This window comes from Volvox carteri, assembly GCF_000143455.1.
Source record: "Volvox carteri f. nagariensis unplaced genomic scaffold VOLCAscaffold_3, whole genome shotgun sequence".
Lineage (NCBI taxonomy): Eukaryota > Viridiplantae > Chlorophyta > Chlorophyceae > Chlamydomonadales > Volvocaceae > Volvox > Volvox carteri.
In genome coordinates this window covers 2,099,184-2,116,681 of record NW_003307546.1, presented here as the reverse complement: position 1 = coordinate 2,116,681, position 17,498 = coordinate 2,099,184, and the positions used below count along the sequence as shown (strand labels likewise).

Sequence of the window (17,498 nt, the reverse complement as noted above, 5' to 3'; positions counted from 1 at the left end):
CTTTTCCATCTGCTAGCAGCACCAAGCGTAGCGCTGGCTAATCGGCAGGCTTCAGGCTTTCGTCCTGTCGCGGAACTCACCCCTAATTGGTGCAACAAACCCATCGCCATCTTGCCGTCAGGCAATACCCTATAATTTCCCACACACGTGTCGAGATAATCCCTTGCAATCCGCATGTCAAGTTGTGCCGACCACCATCATCACAAGCCATGTTTGCAATGCTCTGTAATACCACCCATGCCGCCTCCGGTTCTACCTGCTTTTCACAGCTGCGTACCTGCGTTCATCGCCACTATACAGACACCTACACACCGCCCAAGCCAACGCCCCCTATATGGAGCACTGTCACAGCCCCGGCTTCCAGGAAGTACCATTCAGTGCTGTTTCCAGATATACAGTCACCTGAGCAAAATGCAGCCCCAGCAGTTGCAGCAGCAAGATAGCAGCCCGGCTGTCTAAGCTTCTCAACCCTGAGTTTGTAAGGGCCCCTTTCAAGGGAATCTCCCCCGATAGGCCCTCACTTGCAGTCGCACCCAGCTATATGCCGGTGGCACAGGTAAAAGTCCGCCGCCAAGCAGACAGCCGCCACCTCCCAGCGAGGCATGCCGAACATAAGCTAGATAGCCCGTCAACAGGGGCGCGATGCGAATTGCTATTATTGCGGGTGTAGCAGCTTTGGAGTATATGTGCATACGTGCAAGCTTTCGTTAGTGTAATCACAGGAGCTCCTGCAGTCGCCGCAACCGGGGTGCCAACCGGCAGTTAGTTACGGCCGCCCTGGAGCCAACGCCCCGACCAGCCAGCCCAACCCCAGAGCCCGTCGACCCTTCGAGCCCCCGGATGCGCGGCCGGTCTTAGCAGGCGGCGGCGAGAGCAGCTTCTTAACGGCATCAGTGAACAACCGCCCTGCCTCCTTGGCGGCACCCGCATTCGCCGCCGCAGCTGTCGCCACAACTGTCGCCGTCACTGTCGCTGACGGAGACGCTTGGCCAGATGTAGCGGCGGCGGCTGCCGCGTGCGCTGAATCCGCTTGCAAGCTGGATCAGGTTAGGTAGGCGGCATTCGTGCGAAAGAACCGCGACCGCGGGGCCGCAGGCATCCGCAAAGGGCCGCGACACAATGCCAAACGACCACACAAGTCGCGGAACCAGGGGCAGGAGTAAGGGAGGTCTCAATACGTGAGGAATAAGAGAGAGAGACAGGGTTGTGGTTAGCCCTTGCTGGGTAGGTGTCTGGTGGCCGGCGGTACAGGAGACAAAACATCGCCCTCATTCGCCCGCGTGGTCCCATTCAGATGGGGGTTCACTGATCCACTGATGGCCTGGAGCCCTAGACCCAGATCTTCAGCCCGTCAGCTCCTCCAAGCGCAACACCCATCCCTCCATGCGGAATCCCATGCTTCAATCCATGCATGTGGCCTCGTGTGCGTGAACTTGCCGTCCAGAGAGCAAATGGCAATACTCCGCCGCCACCGCATGCCGCCCACGCCATCACCGCGCCTTCCCCCAGAGGTAACGCTCCGGCACCTAACTCCCAAACAGACAGAGCCTACCAGCCTACCAGCCTGCCAGCCTGCCTATACCAAACAACGTAGGTGCAAAGGCCGAGCCCCACCCCTCGCGCATGTGCGCGCCACCCGGCTGCGGCAACGGCCCTTCGCACCTGACATCTAGGAACAGCTCGGCAATGTAAAAGTAAATGATCAAACCGGTGGCGTCCACAATGGTGGTCATTAGCGGGACACTAGTCACAGCGGGGTCCATCCTGGGGGAGGGAAAGAGCGTGGATGGGTCGGAGGTTGGAGTCCAGAGTCAGAGGAGGGATCCGCGGGGACAACGGCTCGTGGCCCAAGGGAAGGAGAGGCAGAACCGCGGACCAGAAAACTCTGAGGCAGGGTACGTTATCGCACACCGGGTACGCCGGGATACACCTGGAGCAAAGCGCCGAGAGAAATGGGTGCAAACACCGGAGACTACACTCGTGCGGCGTGACTAAGGCACGGTATTCTACGGCGGGGGTGTGGAGCGTTGAGTTTCGCAAGTGAAGCCATGCCGGCACAGATGCCGCTGAGGGTCAGTTTCATACTCGACAGTTGGGCGGAGACAAGAGCAGTTGTCAGCCATGCGAAGGAATCTTCTCCAAATTCCCCACCCACTCGCTTTCGCCTTTCCCTTGCTCTGCATTAACTGGTCTGGTCTGGTGACACCTTCATGTATATGAAGTTCTGGGTTCGATTCCTGGTCGACATTGTTCGAGAGATTTAGGATTCCTAACGCTGCTGAGGTGTGGAGGTGAAATTTAGTTGATGGACTGAGTTTCGCATGCTGAGATGGTGGTAATGGCTGATCTGTCTCTACGGATGTCGGGTGACTGGATGAGGAGGGGTCTAGTTGGCAGGACCAAACCGCCGTCGGTTCTACGGTGGAATCAACTTTCAATATATATAGTCCATGGCCTCCCGGCTTTCCCGCGCTCGTGCGGCACTTGTAACTTGTAATTAATTCCCCCCTTCCCTCCACATCCCCAGTGGGCCATCACCTCCACCGAAACCCCCCTTCGAGCTACTGAGACGTACTTAAAGCGGTCTGCCAGGAGGGTTAGGAACGCGCCCACCGCATTCGCCCACATCGAGATAATCTGCGAGCAGCGAGAGGGCACGGAGAGGCAACTGCAACCTATTGGATTTGAAAACCGGTAATGGAGGTAGTGGAGGACCGCGCGCGGGCAACCAGAGGTCTCCACCATACACGACTACAGAAAGGCGCACAAGGGGAATTGTTTCATTCATGTCGTTCACTTACATGAAAGCACGGGAAATCCAGTAAGATGAAACACAGGGGGAATACGAGCAGTAACAGATGAAGCCATTGCCCACATCCACCCACCCAGCCAGTCACCCACCCAGCCGCCCAGGCACTCACGGGTAACGCCACGCCAACCGTGAGACCCACCCCCGGGCCCAGGTGGGGCCACATGAGGGACAGCAGCAGGATCAGGGCGCCAAGCAGGCCACCTGCAGACATATCATGAAGAGGAGCGGTGATGTGTGCAAGATGCGTACAAGACAGAGAATGGGTTACGTAAAACCTTTGCAAACGTGTTGGTTCGGAATGGAAAGTGTTGTGTCAGGATTACAGAGAAATACGAGTCGGCTGATGCCAAATCCCGTCACACGCCCTTAAGACACAACAGGAAGGAAAAGGAACTGGGACACAGCCCCTGGGGATTAGTTCCACATGAAAATCAAAATGCAGCATGTGGTCGCGTGCATCACGGTCCAGCTGTGTCAGGACTCCTGAATCGGAATCCATGACAGGGACGCAAAAGGATACGTGGTATATTGGGGCGCAGAGGGCAGCCGAGGAGGCAGCAGCGCCTACAACCCCGAAACCCTGTGAGCCCCGATCCCACACCGGGATATGATTCGACCCGCTGCCCAGTCCCCTGGCCCGGCCTAGCCTAACCCAGCGCCGCTTCCAACCTTACCTTCCTACCCTTACCCACAACCGCCTACCCTTACCCACCCATGAGGGCTCCCGCCAAGGCCTCCTTCCCAACGGTCCGCAGCAAGTCACGTTGACCGATCTGCCGCAACGCCAACGACCTTTGATATGCGTGTTTGCGGTAAGGTGATGACGGTGAAAAATAGGGAACGGGAAAGGAGCGCATGTGAGAGGACTTGTAAACCATATAAACGACCCAGACGAGGACGATGACGACGTGGAACCGGGCGAGTCAACCACAGACGAGTGCTTTCATGATGCCATTCAGACACGATGGGCGGGGACCAGGCAATTAATTCCTGAAGTGCCCGACCTCTCTCGCCAGCTGTAACACCGCCCAGCCACACCTTGCCATGCGGTGGGCGTTTGCTTCCCCAACAAGAAATGCGATAGGCCAGGGGCAAGGAGGACCGGATTGCGGCACGATGGATTAGCCGTCCATTCCCTCGTGTGTCATTCGGGTTCAGGAAACACCTGCAGAGGGGGTTCTGGCACACTTCCCGCCGCCGCCCCTTGTCAACGTGCCCTCACCTGATAATGGTGGAGACTGTCTGGCTGCCCGTATTCCCCCCGTGGCCCATGATGAGCGGCACGAAGAAACTGTCACACAGTGCAGGTGCAGTCACGACGGGACAAGGTTGGGAAGGGATGTGGAAGTGGGCTCGAGCTGGAAGAGGGGTTAATGGAAAAGGCAAGGAGCTGGGCCCAGTGCGGGAAGGAGCGGGGCCTAGTGCGCATTCAAGCCCATGAGTTTATGCCAGGTAGCGCCTTCCACCAACACCCCACACAAGATGGTCTTCGCCGGGATCGATCCAGGCGAAGGAACGGCGGATGGGGAGGAGGGGGACGGTGAGGAGGAGTGCCGGTGACTGCTGCAGCCGATCGTTCTGGCAAGAGCACTAGTTCTGGGGCTCAGCCGCGCACTGCCGTCGCCCTCCCCCTGACTGCTATGGCCGCTGTTTCCTGATGCCTGCCGTTCCTTCGCATTCGCTGCTTCTCCGCTGCCTCAACTGTCCACCTTCGATTACTGCTGCTGTTATTGGGTAACGGCTCCCCGCAGTCACAGAGCTGTCACAGAGCTGTTGCTATTGCTGCTATGAAATTTAGCCGAGTGCTCCGCGTCAATGAGGGCGACGATCTGGGTACATGCTGCGGTAGCTTTTAGTGGCCTGTGATATTCCACTGGTATTTCACTGCTATGAATAAAGGCAACACTGACAGGATTGCTGATTTACCAGTACCCACGCCTGATTAACACCATCAGCACGGCAATCCCATCAGACCCATGTGGCCAACCTAATGGCGTCATCCAAAGAGTCGGGAGAAGTCCTCCCCTAAGAACCCGTGCCCGGCATGCCTTCACACCTTAACTGCACGTGGTGTTCCAGTAAGTCCTCAAAGCGCTGCACGATGAGGGCCGACATCAGCAGGCCTAAACAAAAAGTGACGAGCCAGCCACATCGGGCTCGTGTGATGTCGAAGATGTTGTGACGACTGCGGCAGTTGGAAGGTTGCGGGAAAACCGCCCAGGCCATGTGTTGCAAGTTTGGTGACATTGCGCTTTCCGCACATGGGGAGGATCTACATTATCAAGCTGCGCAATTTCACCGCCTGTGCTGGCCGGGTATGCACTTGGCCTGGCTGTCCTCAATGCTGCCCGCATGATGGCTAATGCCCGCACTGGGGACATTGCCATTATGGCATGTTACCGTGAACCCCATCTTTTGGTTGAAAAGCATAAGACATCGACACGCAAGTTGCATCAACGCCCGAACCCCAGCTGTTGCGGGAATCCCTCACCAAAGGGTGTCAACAACGCAAGACGCCTTACCTATAATCGTCGGTCAAATCGGTTTTTATCTCTGCACGAGGCCCCTCCAGCAAATGGTCACGTTCATCAATGCGACGCTCGGGATGTGTCGATCCTGGCCTGTCCTTTTCAACCCTAAAGGCCCCAAGCACCATTATCGTAATGCAATACTACAAGGAAAGGGCTTGAATGAACTGAAAACCTTAGATGGCGCTGCAACCCTCCACCAAGTTGAGACAATTCCAGGTCGTCTCGGCTCTGTCCGTCTTGGCTCTCATAAATTAGAAATCTAGCACCAGGATGCAAGAATGAAATGAATATATTAAATACGAGTAACCTATCGGGAAAAAATGAACTGTAAAATAAAAATGCTCTCAATAACCCTTTCTGACATGCAGCGAAAATAACTGAGGAGAATCACAGGGCATCATACGTCTTTATTAGGTTTTGCAGAGTTTTGGCTAGTACTTTCTCATTGCCGGACAGTTGTCGTTTTGGCGCGCAACATTCCCCAAATGCACAGGCGTAATGCATATCCACCCAAACCTCGTCATGTAATGCGTTAGAGCGATCCATATCAAAAAAAGTGATCAAACGCCTATCGCCATGGCGCGCAGCCCGCACCCTTGCCAAGGCTTCCAGCTCCGATAAGCCCACAGGCTCAAAACCTCTCACAGCGCACATCCATAGGTTTGATGGATGTCGAGGCCGCGACTGAAGCCGAGGCTATTGCCTCCCTGCCGGCCAACGATGCGCAGCGTGTCGGTGTCGCGGAAGCCCTGCTAGCGTTGCCCGAGCGTGATGCGGAGCTTACGTGGCAGCAGCTCTCACGTGAGGTCCTTTTGTCGGAAATCGCCAAGTACCGAGAGTCCATCCGCGACGTAGCGGGCCGCCTGCGCGTGCTGGGAGGCGACCCGGGCCTACCCGCCTCAGATGAAGCGCTGCTGCTTCTTCACAGCAACGCCGGAGGAGCTGCGGCCGAGGCCGCAGCCGTGGCCGGCGGGCTCCCTGCCACCGCCGGCCCTCACGATGACGACCCAGATGACGCCGATCCTCTCGGTGATGAAGGCCTCGACTATACTCTTGGAAACGTGGACGACGTAGACCCCTCCGAATGGCAGGTTCCTCCACATTGCGTGCCCATTCATGCCAACGTCACCACCTTTGACTGGCCCAGCCTGTACGAACACTGCCAGTTTGACGTAGTCATGATGGACCCGCCTTGGCAACTGGCTACTGCCAATCCCACAAGAGGTGTGGCGCTAGGCTACAGCCAGTTGTCAGATGACCACATCTCGGGGCTTCCGGTGCCTCAGCTGCAGCGCAACGGGGGATTCCTGTTCGTGTGGGTCATCAACGCCAAGTACAAGTGGACCCTGGACCTGTTTGACAAGTGGGGATACAGGTGATGGGGTAAGGAGGCGCAGTGGTGATGGGATGTGTGGGCCCTACGATGGCGGGATGTGGGGTCTGTAATGCCGCTGTAGCAGTACACTGTTACATGGGGCCGGGTGGGGTCGGATGGTGGGATGGATTAGCTTCCCGGATGGGGCGCGTGTGTTGGCTCGGGTGAGATTGCAGGGGGAGGAGGGTGGAGTGCTGATGTCGTTAGGGTACAATGGAATAGGAGGGGTCTCTGGTACGACATATGGGACGAACCACGAGGGTGGGCCTTCGGGTGATGATCAGCACGATGATGACGATGCCGACTTCTTGTGTGAAGGCCCTGAGAGGGGGCCCGGGAATGGGGACGATGCCACGGCGATGGTGTGCAAGTTCGGTGTTTTCACGTTGTCGGCTGGTCGGCTGCGTGTAAGAAGCAATGTTGGTAGGGCCCCCCCCGCCAGCCATCGCGGACCCGAAGGGCTCCAGCCGCTATAGACCCCCAGCACGAGCCACCGCGCCCCCTCTACGTCACAACACCAGTCCATGGCGTCACATTGCCACCACCTCAGACGGCCGACGATTAACCGGCTACACCAACCGGCCCCCTCCCTAGGTTGGTTGATGAGGTGGTTTGGGTCAAGATGACGGTCAACCGCCGACTGGCCAAGAGCCACGGGTACTACCTGCAACACGCAAAAGAGGTGGGGAGGGCGAGGTGCGGAGGAAAGGAGGGGAAGGAGAGGAGGAGGAGGAGGGGGAGGGAGGAAAGGGGGGAAGGAGAGGAGAAAGGGGCGGGAGAGGAGGAGGGGGAAGGAAGCACGAAATCCCCACAAAGCCCCTGTGCGGGCAATTGCAGGAGACACGGAGGGGGTGCGGGCGGGAGCTCTGTGGGCTGGGGGCTACCCCGGGTTGGGTTTGTTAGGAGGTATGGGGAGGTATGGGGACATCCTCAGCGGCCCCCTCCCCACTGCAACCCCTAGCAGCCCTAGGCAGGTACTGCTGCCTTGATCCTGCATAAGCAGCATGACGAGAACTCGTAAGTGAAGGTAGGTTGCCAGGGTCGGCCTGGCATGGAAAAACGACAAAGCGGCATTCCGTGCTTCTGTCCGGCGCGTACAGACTGTACACCCACATACCGTCTCTGTGTACTTGTTTCCAGATCGCTCGTCTCCTCATATGTCATAGCTCACACACGCTGCAGGTGTGTTTGGTGGCCAAGTGCGGTAACCCCCGGGCGCTAGCGGCCTCGGATGGCGGGGTGGGCTCGGACATCATCTTCAGCGAGCGGCGCGGTCAGAGCCAAAAGCCCGAAGAAATTTACGAGCTCATTGAGCAGCTGGTGCCGAATGGTGGGAGTATTGGGTGGGCAAGCAAGCAGCGCAGTATGCGTATGTGCCTGTTTGTCTGTCTGTCGCCCTTTCTCGCCTGTCTCTCTGTATGATGTGTGAAACAGGGGGATATATCTTCACCCGTGGTAGCTACCCTGCGAAACCCTGCCTTCCCCGGTATTTCGGGGCACCCTCATCTAGTCACCCTTGTTAACTTATCAGTGGATCCCTCAGGTTCCACACCCACCACCAGCATCCAACGGAATCTGCCGGGTCGACAGTGGCGCAACTCCATTCCTGGTCGGCTCGCAGGTTAACTTTATCCCAGGTCACCACCGTCCATCAACTAGGGGCGCAATACCTTCCACCATCGGAAGGATGTTCGACCCTAACAGGTCTCGATCCCGGGATCTCCCGGATGCAATGGTCGCGCGTCACCAGTAGTGCCTAACCTAAGTATATGTATGCCTCTCTCTAGGTCGTGTGTTCCCGCCTTCCAAGACACAAGACAACAGCCCAAGGAAACGCAACACCCTGTGCTGTTAATCCCTTTATAACATCCACAACAACATACAGACTTACATACATACGCACGCAGCACCTTCGTCATTTCCTTCTCATGGCTCAGATCAGTAAAACACACGCACATGCGCGCGCGGCAGGTCGCTATCTGGAGATATTTGCCCGCAAGAATAATCTTCGCGACTACTGGGTGTCAATTGGTAACGAGGTCACTGGTACGGGGCTGCCTGAGGAGGACATGCGGGCGCTAAAGGAGCTCAACTGCATACCAGGTGCGGTGTACGGCAAGACTGGCGGCGGTGGCGGTGGCGGCGGCGGTGGGGGGAGCAGCACCGTTGGCGGCGGCCGCTCCGCAAGCGCTGGCGGCGGAGGCGCCGCCGCCGCCGCCGCCGCTGAGGCCGCTAGCGGTAACGGTGGCAGCGGTGTGGCAGGGCGGGCCGCCAGTAGCGGCGGAGGCGCTTTGAGCGCATTGGCAGCGGGGGTATCTGCTGCCGGTGCACGGGCGTCCTCTGGTGCAGTACAGACGGGAGGGGCGCGGTCAGCGCCACCGGCGTCAGGGGCGGGGATTCCTGGACAAGTATTAGAACCAAGCAACAGCGGCGGTGGCGACGGCAGCGGCACTTTCACTGCTGCTGCTGCGGCAGCGCATCTAAGCACTGCAGCCGCCGCCGGACTGCCGCCCCGACATCCCGACAGCGCCACCGCAGCTCACAATGTGGCGGCTGTGGCAGCGGGGCCTAGTGCGGGAGCTCTCCGGCCTCCTTCCCGTCTGTCGCTTGGTGTGCGGCGACATGCACTGCAGCAGCACCACCCGCCGGGACAGCAGCTGCCTCAGCCGCAGCCCAATCCCGCCAACCCTCCGGCTGATGGTGATGGCGCTGACGGCAATCACCTACAGGCCCAGGCCGACATGGAGATGGACTGGCCGGGATCTGGGGGCGCCGCCAAGATGCAAGGAGATGGGGTCGGAGTTGGGGATACCACGAAGCTCTTGGGTCAGGCAGGTGCTGTGGGGGGAGGGGATTTCTCCGTGGGGGCGCGCAGTGGAGCTAGCGGCATGGGTGACGGCACCACGCCAGGCGACTGGGAGGAGCAGGGGCAGGATGGGAGGAGGATGGTGGTGGGCGGATTGAGTCCTTTGGGGCTCAATAGCAGCGGCGGACTCGGTGGTTGTGGGGCGACGGCGGCGGAGGAAGAGGAAGAGATGACGCGGCGATTGGTTGACGGGCTGGGCGGCGTCGGCGGCGACCCTTTTGGAGACGGTGGTGACATGGAGCTGGGCTTTCCGGGTGCAGATGACTGGGCATGACAAACCGCTCAGGCGACGCACGCAAACTCTAGGACATACGCTAGGGCTGACTGGCTGGGCTGTGATGGCGGGGCTGGCAGAGGGGGGATTTCTCCCGATACTTAGACATGCCAATATCTATAGACAAGGGAGGGAAGTGCAAGGAATGCTCCGCGACCAAAGAATGGACCCAACGAGTCCGGACCCAGTTCATTGCCTGACTGCAGCGGATACAGCCAACCCATGCACGAATGCCGACACAGGAATGGAAGAAACGGGCGGGTGCTGAAGGGATTTCGGCGCGGGTTGTCCGTCGCAGGAGGGGGCTCCCTTGGGCAGATGGCGATCGCATGTTCCCCGTCCTGCTCCTCCTCCGTCCGGATCTCGCTGTGTTACTGCTGTAAAGTATTGCAGATCGTCTGGAGCTGCGACAGGACAGCGCCCCGCATTCGGGGCATGTGGGGGTGTTTCATTTTGCTTGGTGGGCCACATGGCAGGAGGCGAGAGCTCGCTGGGCTTAGCTTTGGAGGAGCCCGCGGGCCCACGTGTTTTGTGTGCGCGTGACGTGGTTGGCAGCGGGATGTCGAGTGCGGCGCGCGCGAGGACTGGTTGGTTTGCGTTTGGAGCGCAACAGCGAAGTCTAATGAGCAGCCCTAAGCGCATGGAAACGTTTTCCCTGTACGGCTTGGCCTTGTTGGGGACATCAGTCTTAGTCCAACGGAGCTGGCATCAGCGGCAGAATATCAGGGAATGTCTCCACCAGCTTATCCAGAGGACCTGTTGAGCTTCCCCAGACGATAGCTCCTGCGCCTAATTAGGCATCGTCGGTAACTGTCGGCAAAGGAGGTGAGACAGCGGGCCACGGTGCAACTTGCACATCCGTGTTTTAAAACCGAGCTATACTTCACAAACAGTTGGTAAGCCGCTTGACCCCCGAGTCGGGGCGAAGTGTGCAGATGAGCCCGTTTAGCCCGTCTGGGGTCGCATACATGTCAGGCGCTCTTGAATTCGTATTAGTCATTACCATGCTGAGGGGACCATACGGTGCCGGCCCAAGGGTGCAGAAACAGTTTCATTCACATGAAAAGGTTCCAGATACACAGCCGCACACTGACTCAATGCACACAGTCTATTGACGGCCCGGGGCAGCCAAGGACAAAAATATACTTAAGGAGATAAGAAGATTCCAACCAAATTGCAACAAATGTGTTTGGCTCTCAAGAATGTAAGTTGCAGCACAAACGAAGCGAAGCAAGTCTAGCAACACGGAAATGACACCCGGCCAACGTGCCTGAAATCCCGGAAAGCAGTGTTGGCTTTGGGGCCTCGAGTACAGCAACAATTAAAACATCTTGCCTTAACGCCGTGGCGTCCAGGGCAACGGTAAAGTACACATTCGCTCACAGCCGGCTGGGGACCAAAATTTTATATGGCACCCGTTCTTTTGGTACATCCGCCGACAGTGGCCGACATACACAGATCACACATTTCCTGAAATTTATACATTTTCAAATATTTCACCAGACATCACGACATTACTTCACACCGCCACATCGCACTCATTACCAGATTAAATGCAACGGAAAAGGGCCTCCCTGCCTTCGTAGCCATGGCTTCCCCGAAGCCACACCCATTCGATGAAAATAGAAGCCTTAGACACATTTCATTAAGTTAACTGCTGCTGCTTTCAGCCCTCCGAAGTGACCACATCTCCCTCAGCCCGCTGCTTCGTAACCTTCGCTTTCATTTGCTATTAAAGATATCGCAGTTTTATATTATTATAAGCCATGAATAATCTAGTCCATAACGTGCAAATGCATCGGCTTCGGACACCCACCTGACGCTTCGTGTGGGCGGCCACCTTAACCGACACCCTCCGACCACGTGCCTTCGCATCTTCCCGATGCTCGCTTTTATACAATCTCCCTCCCGACCTCGTAAAGTCCACGGAGGAGAAACGCAAAGGCCTACCCGGGTTATTCAACATATTTTTTCATAGTTTTACAAACGCAGCACGTTCCCGACCCATGCGCAGCTAATACCATAGCCACCAAAAGAAAGAACCAGTGCCAGTGTCAGCATGTATTCGTGGTGCGTCGCTCGGTGTGGCGTTCTTGGCGCGGCTTCCCGCTGCCAGTGCAAGCCGCCGTGGTGCCCTTTGGGCCCCAACCCCCCAGCCGTGTCCCCCATTCACTTCCAGCATCACCTATCTCATTGCGCGGTGACCAGCTGAGAGACCGGGGTCGTCGTTCTTGCCGCCGGCGCCGGGGCAGGCGGCGCGTCGGCCACCGCCGGCATCGCCGTCGGCAGCGGCCAGACACCCTTAAATTCCTCGTCCCTGTAAGACAGGAACTCCCCAATGAACTGCTCCTTATCGTCCAGGAAGAGCTGTCGAGTGATACCTAGTAGCAGCGGCGTGGGGGAGGCAATAATTCCGGGGAAGGTAAAAGAGGAGGCCGGGACGGGTTGTGTGTGTGTGTGTGTGTGTGTGTTACAGTTAACTTACTATCCGAAGGCGTAACGGCCCATACGAGCCAGTCTAAAGGCTGTCCGATATGGATGAAATACCAAAAGGAGACTAAAAACTATACCAAGGTTATACAATAAACCGTCCAGCTCGTTTCGGAAAAAATATATTTCGCGTACCACCCAAGGCCCCCACCGTGCATAAGGCAGCCTACGAGGTCACGAGCCCATAAGTTACGGCAAATGAATCACCCTCAACATCCACCGGCTCACTCCCTCATTCCCTTACCCGTCACCAGCTTGTTAATGGCGTACTTCATGCCGGACAGGGCTGCAGGTCGGGAAGAAGTGAGCACACCCCGAGGGGGGGGGATGGATCCACGAGAACGGCACAAGAGAGAGCATTTGCAAAGCGGGGCCGTATCGGGAGTAGCTGGCATTTTAAGCACCAGCAGCACCAGCTGAAGCAGCAATTAGTGAAGGTTTACGACACGGGCGAGAGGACGGACATGTGGGACGACGACAAATATCCCCACAACGCATAACCCGCCGCACGACCCGACCTACCCGAGGCGCTGAGTCCCAAGCTGACGAGTGCCGAGTAGTTGTATGCAAAGATGCCGGACAGGTACGGTGCCGTGCCCGGGACCTGCGATGGAAAAGAATGGATCAAAGTGGAGAGTGGGGTGATAGTCCCAGTGCAATTTCCGCACCAAGCCGAACCTAGGGCTAAGAGCCTGGGGCCAAGGGAGGGCGTAGGGGCCCTAACAAAGCCTAGGGACAGGGCAAGCGAGCCGATCACAGGATGCGAAGCCATTCCACATGGATCTGCAGCGGCACGCAGAAGCGCTCTAGCGCGTTTGGCAAAAGGAGGGAATCCATAATCATTCATCCCGTTCACATCCGCTTATCATAATCCGCTAGGAGGGTGCGAACCTTGGGCTGGTACTCAAAGGACGGACCCAGGTACGGGTGCACGTCAATGAGGGGGTTCCGCAACGCGGGGTCCGCCGGCGTGTAGCGCTCTGACCACACGGCGATCTGCTCCGAAACCTCCCGCAGTTCGGGACGCAGCCGCGTGTCGGTCAGCAGGCCCGTAGAGACAATAAGAAAGTCGTACAGATCCGAGCCCTTCGGTGTCGTAATACGGATCTATGGCGTGGGGGTGACAAGGGGCGGGGTCGTGGCAAGGAGGTCAGAATTCAGATGGCTTGGTTTCAGTAGCCCTCCCTAACCTCTTCCCCTCGCGATCATGCTCGGTCTGCCACTTTTCTTCTTACCTCTTGGCCCGTTATTCCACATTAACTTTGGCCTAGCTTATCGTGAATATCCTAAGCGCATCTTCTGACCCTGAACTTCCACTTCCTCTGCACTCTCCCGCTGCGTGCGCACTTATTTCGGCTTTCCTTGACCCCACCTGGTCACCAATCGCTTCCAAGCTTTGCCATGGAGAGCCAGTGTGCAAGAAGAAATTTGGAAACCGCGCGGCACGGTTGAACGTGTCATTGGTGGGCGGCTGGTTGAACTGCGGTCGGTCGGGAGGAGAGGCACAACCGACGTAGGAACAGGGATCAGGCCGGGGCCGTTGTGTTCGCGAGTGAAGGTGGATCGGGAATGGATGGGAGGCAGGAACGCTAATGATGGGTGGGCATGGAGGCAGGCCTCAAGTAGGCGAACAGGAAAGAGCTTCCGGACGGCTCAGAGAAAGCTGCCAAGCATGACAGGTGCGAGCCATGCACATTCTCTTGTACAGCACACACGTCAATACGGCCTTCACTTTACCTGCAGGAAGAAGTTGATGCCCGCATACTTGGTGGCATCGTCCAAGTCAGCAAAGTGGCGCAGGAAGCTGCGGATAGGAGCAAGGGGGGTAAAAGGGGGGAAAATGCGAGGCGCCTGGTGAGGGAAAAAGTGTAGCCGTCGTACAGTACGGCACATAATAATATAGGCACGTTAAAGAGCTCTAGCATCATCCCGAGAGAACTTTTTGGCGGTGGGAGGTGAAGGCGGTACCTTGTACTGAGCCTGGCTTGGACGTGTGGGACAAGCCGATGCTTAGTGCTTCCGGGTTTCACAAACAGCGCTTCCTACGGCGCAAGGCCCACTGGTCAAAAAGAGCAACATTCATCTCCCGCTGGTCCCCGCTCAAGTTAGGATGAGCTGCACCCTCCGGCATCCCCAGGTATCTCTCCCCCCTACCCCGCAAACTCCATGTGGCGAATCGGGTTGATCCGCGGCAGCTCCGGGCGCCGTACAAACACGTGAACCTGCGGCCAACCCGAAACCATGAACTCGTCAAGAAGTCAGTCACAGTGCTAAACCCCGAGGAATTAGGAAACACCACACCACATTTTCCACTGCAAAACTCAGCGTTCTGCGCTCAAGTAAGCTTTATTGCTCACGCAAACACACACGCTGACACGGACATGGTGTGCCTTCCTACAGCTGTTCGTGAGGGTGGTGGTGTGTGGTGATGGTGATGTTTTCTTTTTACTGCTACCTGCACCGCAGTAATTCCCATGGGTTTCTGCGGCAGCTGCGGCACCTATCGTTACGCAACCCACCTCGCCTACGCCACGTTCCAGACCATATTGGGCGTTGTCAAAAGCGGACGCACCGCCGCCCAAAATAGCCACCTTGCGGCCCTTGAGCGCCTCAAAATCAATGTACTCGCTCGTGTGCGCGTACTTGTGGCGGGGAACTGAGTCCCTGATGAAGGCCGGCACGTGCCACTCACCACCGCCCTGGATGCCCGTGGCAAGAACCACCTGCACACCGCGGGGAGAGGTGGGGGCGGCCAACGTAGAGGGGCGGAAAGAGGGGCTACGACAGGGCCGGCAAAGCCATATGGAATGGTCCTTGCAGGGAGGCTGTGGCCTGGCGTCATGGGGGATCATGGGGAGGGATACTGTTAGTGCCGTCGTCAGGCAGGTGTGCAGCATGGGGACAACGGTACGCGGCGCGAGTCGCGAGCTATGCACACACACGCACACACACGCGTCCATACACGCACACCTCAACGAGCTCACCCACCTTCCGAGCATAAAACTTTTCCGGCCCATCAGATGTGTTGACATTCAACTCGAACATGGTACCGCGGCTCGCCTGGGTGGATGGCGTTGCAGCGACGACGAGTCACGGAGTTCGGTGGCGGGCGGTGGTTGGTAAGGATGAGTGCGAGGGCGGTAGGCAGCAGCGGCGCTGGTGAGCGCCATAAGCGCGACAGTGCATGAGAGAATACTCCAAGGCTCCAACATTCACCGCGTCAGCTGGTCGTATCACATACGCCGGTTTAACACGGCCCCCAAAGTTCCAGGGCGAGCGCAAAAACAAAATCCTCATCAGGGCCCAGACGGTACGCCTCATAGCCGTCCTAAGCGGCCGTGCTCATCGTAAACGGGTTAACGTACATCGGGCGAGCCCAAAGACCCACAACTGACGTCCCCCGCCCCCAGCTCTTCCCCTTAACTGCTGTACGACGTACCATAGGCAGGGGCCGGATGACGTCGACCTTGCATGAGTTACGGACAGGTAGGTCAAGCACGCGACGATACCAAGTCAAGTAATCCATCCCTGTACACGGTGTGACCAGACGGGCGTGCACGGAAACCTTAAGTGGGCATAAATATTAGCCGTACGTGGCAGAAGGGGAATTGTGTATCACATAGACAACATGCCTAGGGGATTGCGAGCCAAAGGGCTGTTATCGTACACGCCTGCGCAGGCTATGGGGTGTTGTTCGCTCACAGGTCGAAGTAAGCATCAGGCCCTGCGGGGCTTTCAGCAAAGTGTGTACGGCCCAGGAAGGGATGTGTCCAAGGTTAAGTAATACCCTTGGCCTGGAGCATACCCTAGAGTCATCGCGGGATACAGGCTGTGCTTGCCAACTTCCGGCCAAGGAGGCTTACATTCGCCACGTGGAATTTTGTCCAGCTTCTTCCAGGCCTCAGAGCCATACTTGGCCTCGTAGAAAGACTGGTTTGGGAAGATAGGCAGGGAGGCATACAGGCGCGTAAAGTGAGCTACACACAGGGCTACACAGCAGCTGAGATGGATGGGTTGGGTGAGGAAACTGATGCTTACACGCTGAGATTCTTATGGTTTGCATGAATTGGGAAGCCTCCATGCTTGGGATTTTGTGATGAAGTAGTTTTTGCGATCATAACCGAACTTTGCCGTAAGCTCTTGTGGGGTGAATGCTGCGGTTACCATGAAGCCTCACCTGGAAAGTGAGCGCGGCGACGCCAAGGTCAGGTCCTGGGATAGCATTACGAACAATAAATACGAAATAGCCGCTGCTCGTCAACGTTCCGGTACGTTGTACTCAGTCAATATATATGTGTTTTTTTACGCGCACTCACCCGTCAAAGCCTTATTTGTCCGCAGTGTAACCATGCGAGCATATGTTACCCAGGGGCCCTCCTTTCCCGGCTCGTTCTCATCGAGGACCTGTCAGTAATCAAACCGATTTTGTCAACGATTCAAAAAGAAGTACTACTTTAAGCTTACAATTTTCATGCATCTTACCAGAATGTTTGCCACTTGCTCCCGCACGAGGCCGAAAGCTGCTGTGAGCCCACACTGTCCGCCACCCACGATAACGACATCGTAGCAATGACTCCCATCTGGAGCAGCCACATTCTTCACCCAAGGCCTATCAGGGTATGCTAGCTTTGTCAGGCTGTCCTTCACCTCCAATTCGAGCTCGGCAAGGGTCGGCATTTTCAAGGCTGCAGTTGCAATTGATGTTCCTATACACTCGTAACAAGAGCTCTCTTACACTTTTGTTTTACAGATATCGATTTTATGGACTTTATATGTATAAATTCATTCATGACCCTGTAAATAGTCGTTGCTGGTACTAGTCATACTGATTACCGGTACACATGAGTCCAGCTGACTGTTTCATGGGCCGAGCACGAGAAGATGGGCATTAGTTAGGTGGTGACATCTAATGCCTAATCTTATTTCCTTGTATGAATGTGCAGCTGACGGTAAGAGCAGGACGGCAGGAGCGAACGAATCGCAAGTCCGGGCCCAGGTGAGTCCTTGCGCACCCCTTGAAGGTAATCCCCCAACGGTGTTGACTGCTACAAGGTGCAAAGCCTCCGCCACATAGGCAAACATGTGCAGCCCGTGAAGAACGGTGCCCTGCCGGGCCTATCCGGGCCAATCTGCAACTACAGGCATATTTA

The 17,498-nt window shown here is 56.9% G+C and overlaps 3 protein-coding genes across 3 annotated transcripts; 1 reads left to right on the top strand and 2 right to left on the bottom strand.

Annotated features, from left to right (window-relative positions):
• Window positions 1–766: 766 nt before the first annotated feature.
• VOLCADRAFT_103041 (uncharacterized protein) lies at window positions 767–5,716 on the bottom strand (the record flags this gene model as incomplete). The annotated part of the gene is made up of 8 exons (XM_002946410.1): window positions 5,335–5,716; window positions 4,869–4,997; window positions 4,035–4,103; window positions 3,525–3,604; window positions 2,922–3,013; window positions 2,576–2,637; window positions 1,663–1,764; window positions 767–1,037 (listed from the first exon to the last, which is right to left on the bottom strand). The coding sequence occupies exons 1-8, from the start codon at window positions 5,466–5,468 to the stop codon at window positions 767–769; spliced, it is 939 nt and encodes a 312-aa protein (XP_002946456.1). The 5' UTR covers window positions 5,469–5,716.
• A 292-nt stretch (window positions 5,717–6,008) lies between these two features.
• VOLCADRAFT_116042 (uncharacterized protein) lies at window positions 6,009–8,048 on the top strand (the record flags this gene model as incomplete). Its single annotated transcript, XM_002946580.1, has 4 exons — window positions 6,009–6,144; window positions 6,355–6,718; window positions 7,313–7,400; window positions 7,901–8,048. Coding segments are annotated over 4 exons (736 nt in total), but the record flags the coding sequence as incomplete, so codon positions are not given.
• A 4,000-nt stretch (window positions 8,049–12,048) lies between these two features.
• On the bottom strand, window positions 12,049–17,025 carry VOLCADRAFT_86764 (uncharacterized protein; the record flags this gene model as incomplete). The annotated part of the gene is made up of 14 exons (XM_002946409.1): window positions 12,049–12,239; window positions 12,593–12,634; window positions 12,871–12,952; window positions 13,240–13,455; window positions 13,721–13,828; window positions 14,086–14,152; window positions 14,503–14,570; window positions 14,868–15,071; window positions 15,337–15,408; window positions 15,788–15,876; window positions 16,212–16,278; window positions 16,526–16,560; window positions 16,665–16,752; window positions 16,831–17,025. 14 exons carry the CDS (start codon window positions 17,023–17,025, stop codon window positions 12,049–12,051), a joined length of 1,524 nt encoding a protein of 507 aa, XP_002946455.1.
• Window positions 17,026–17,498: the final 473 nt, after the last annotated feature.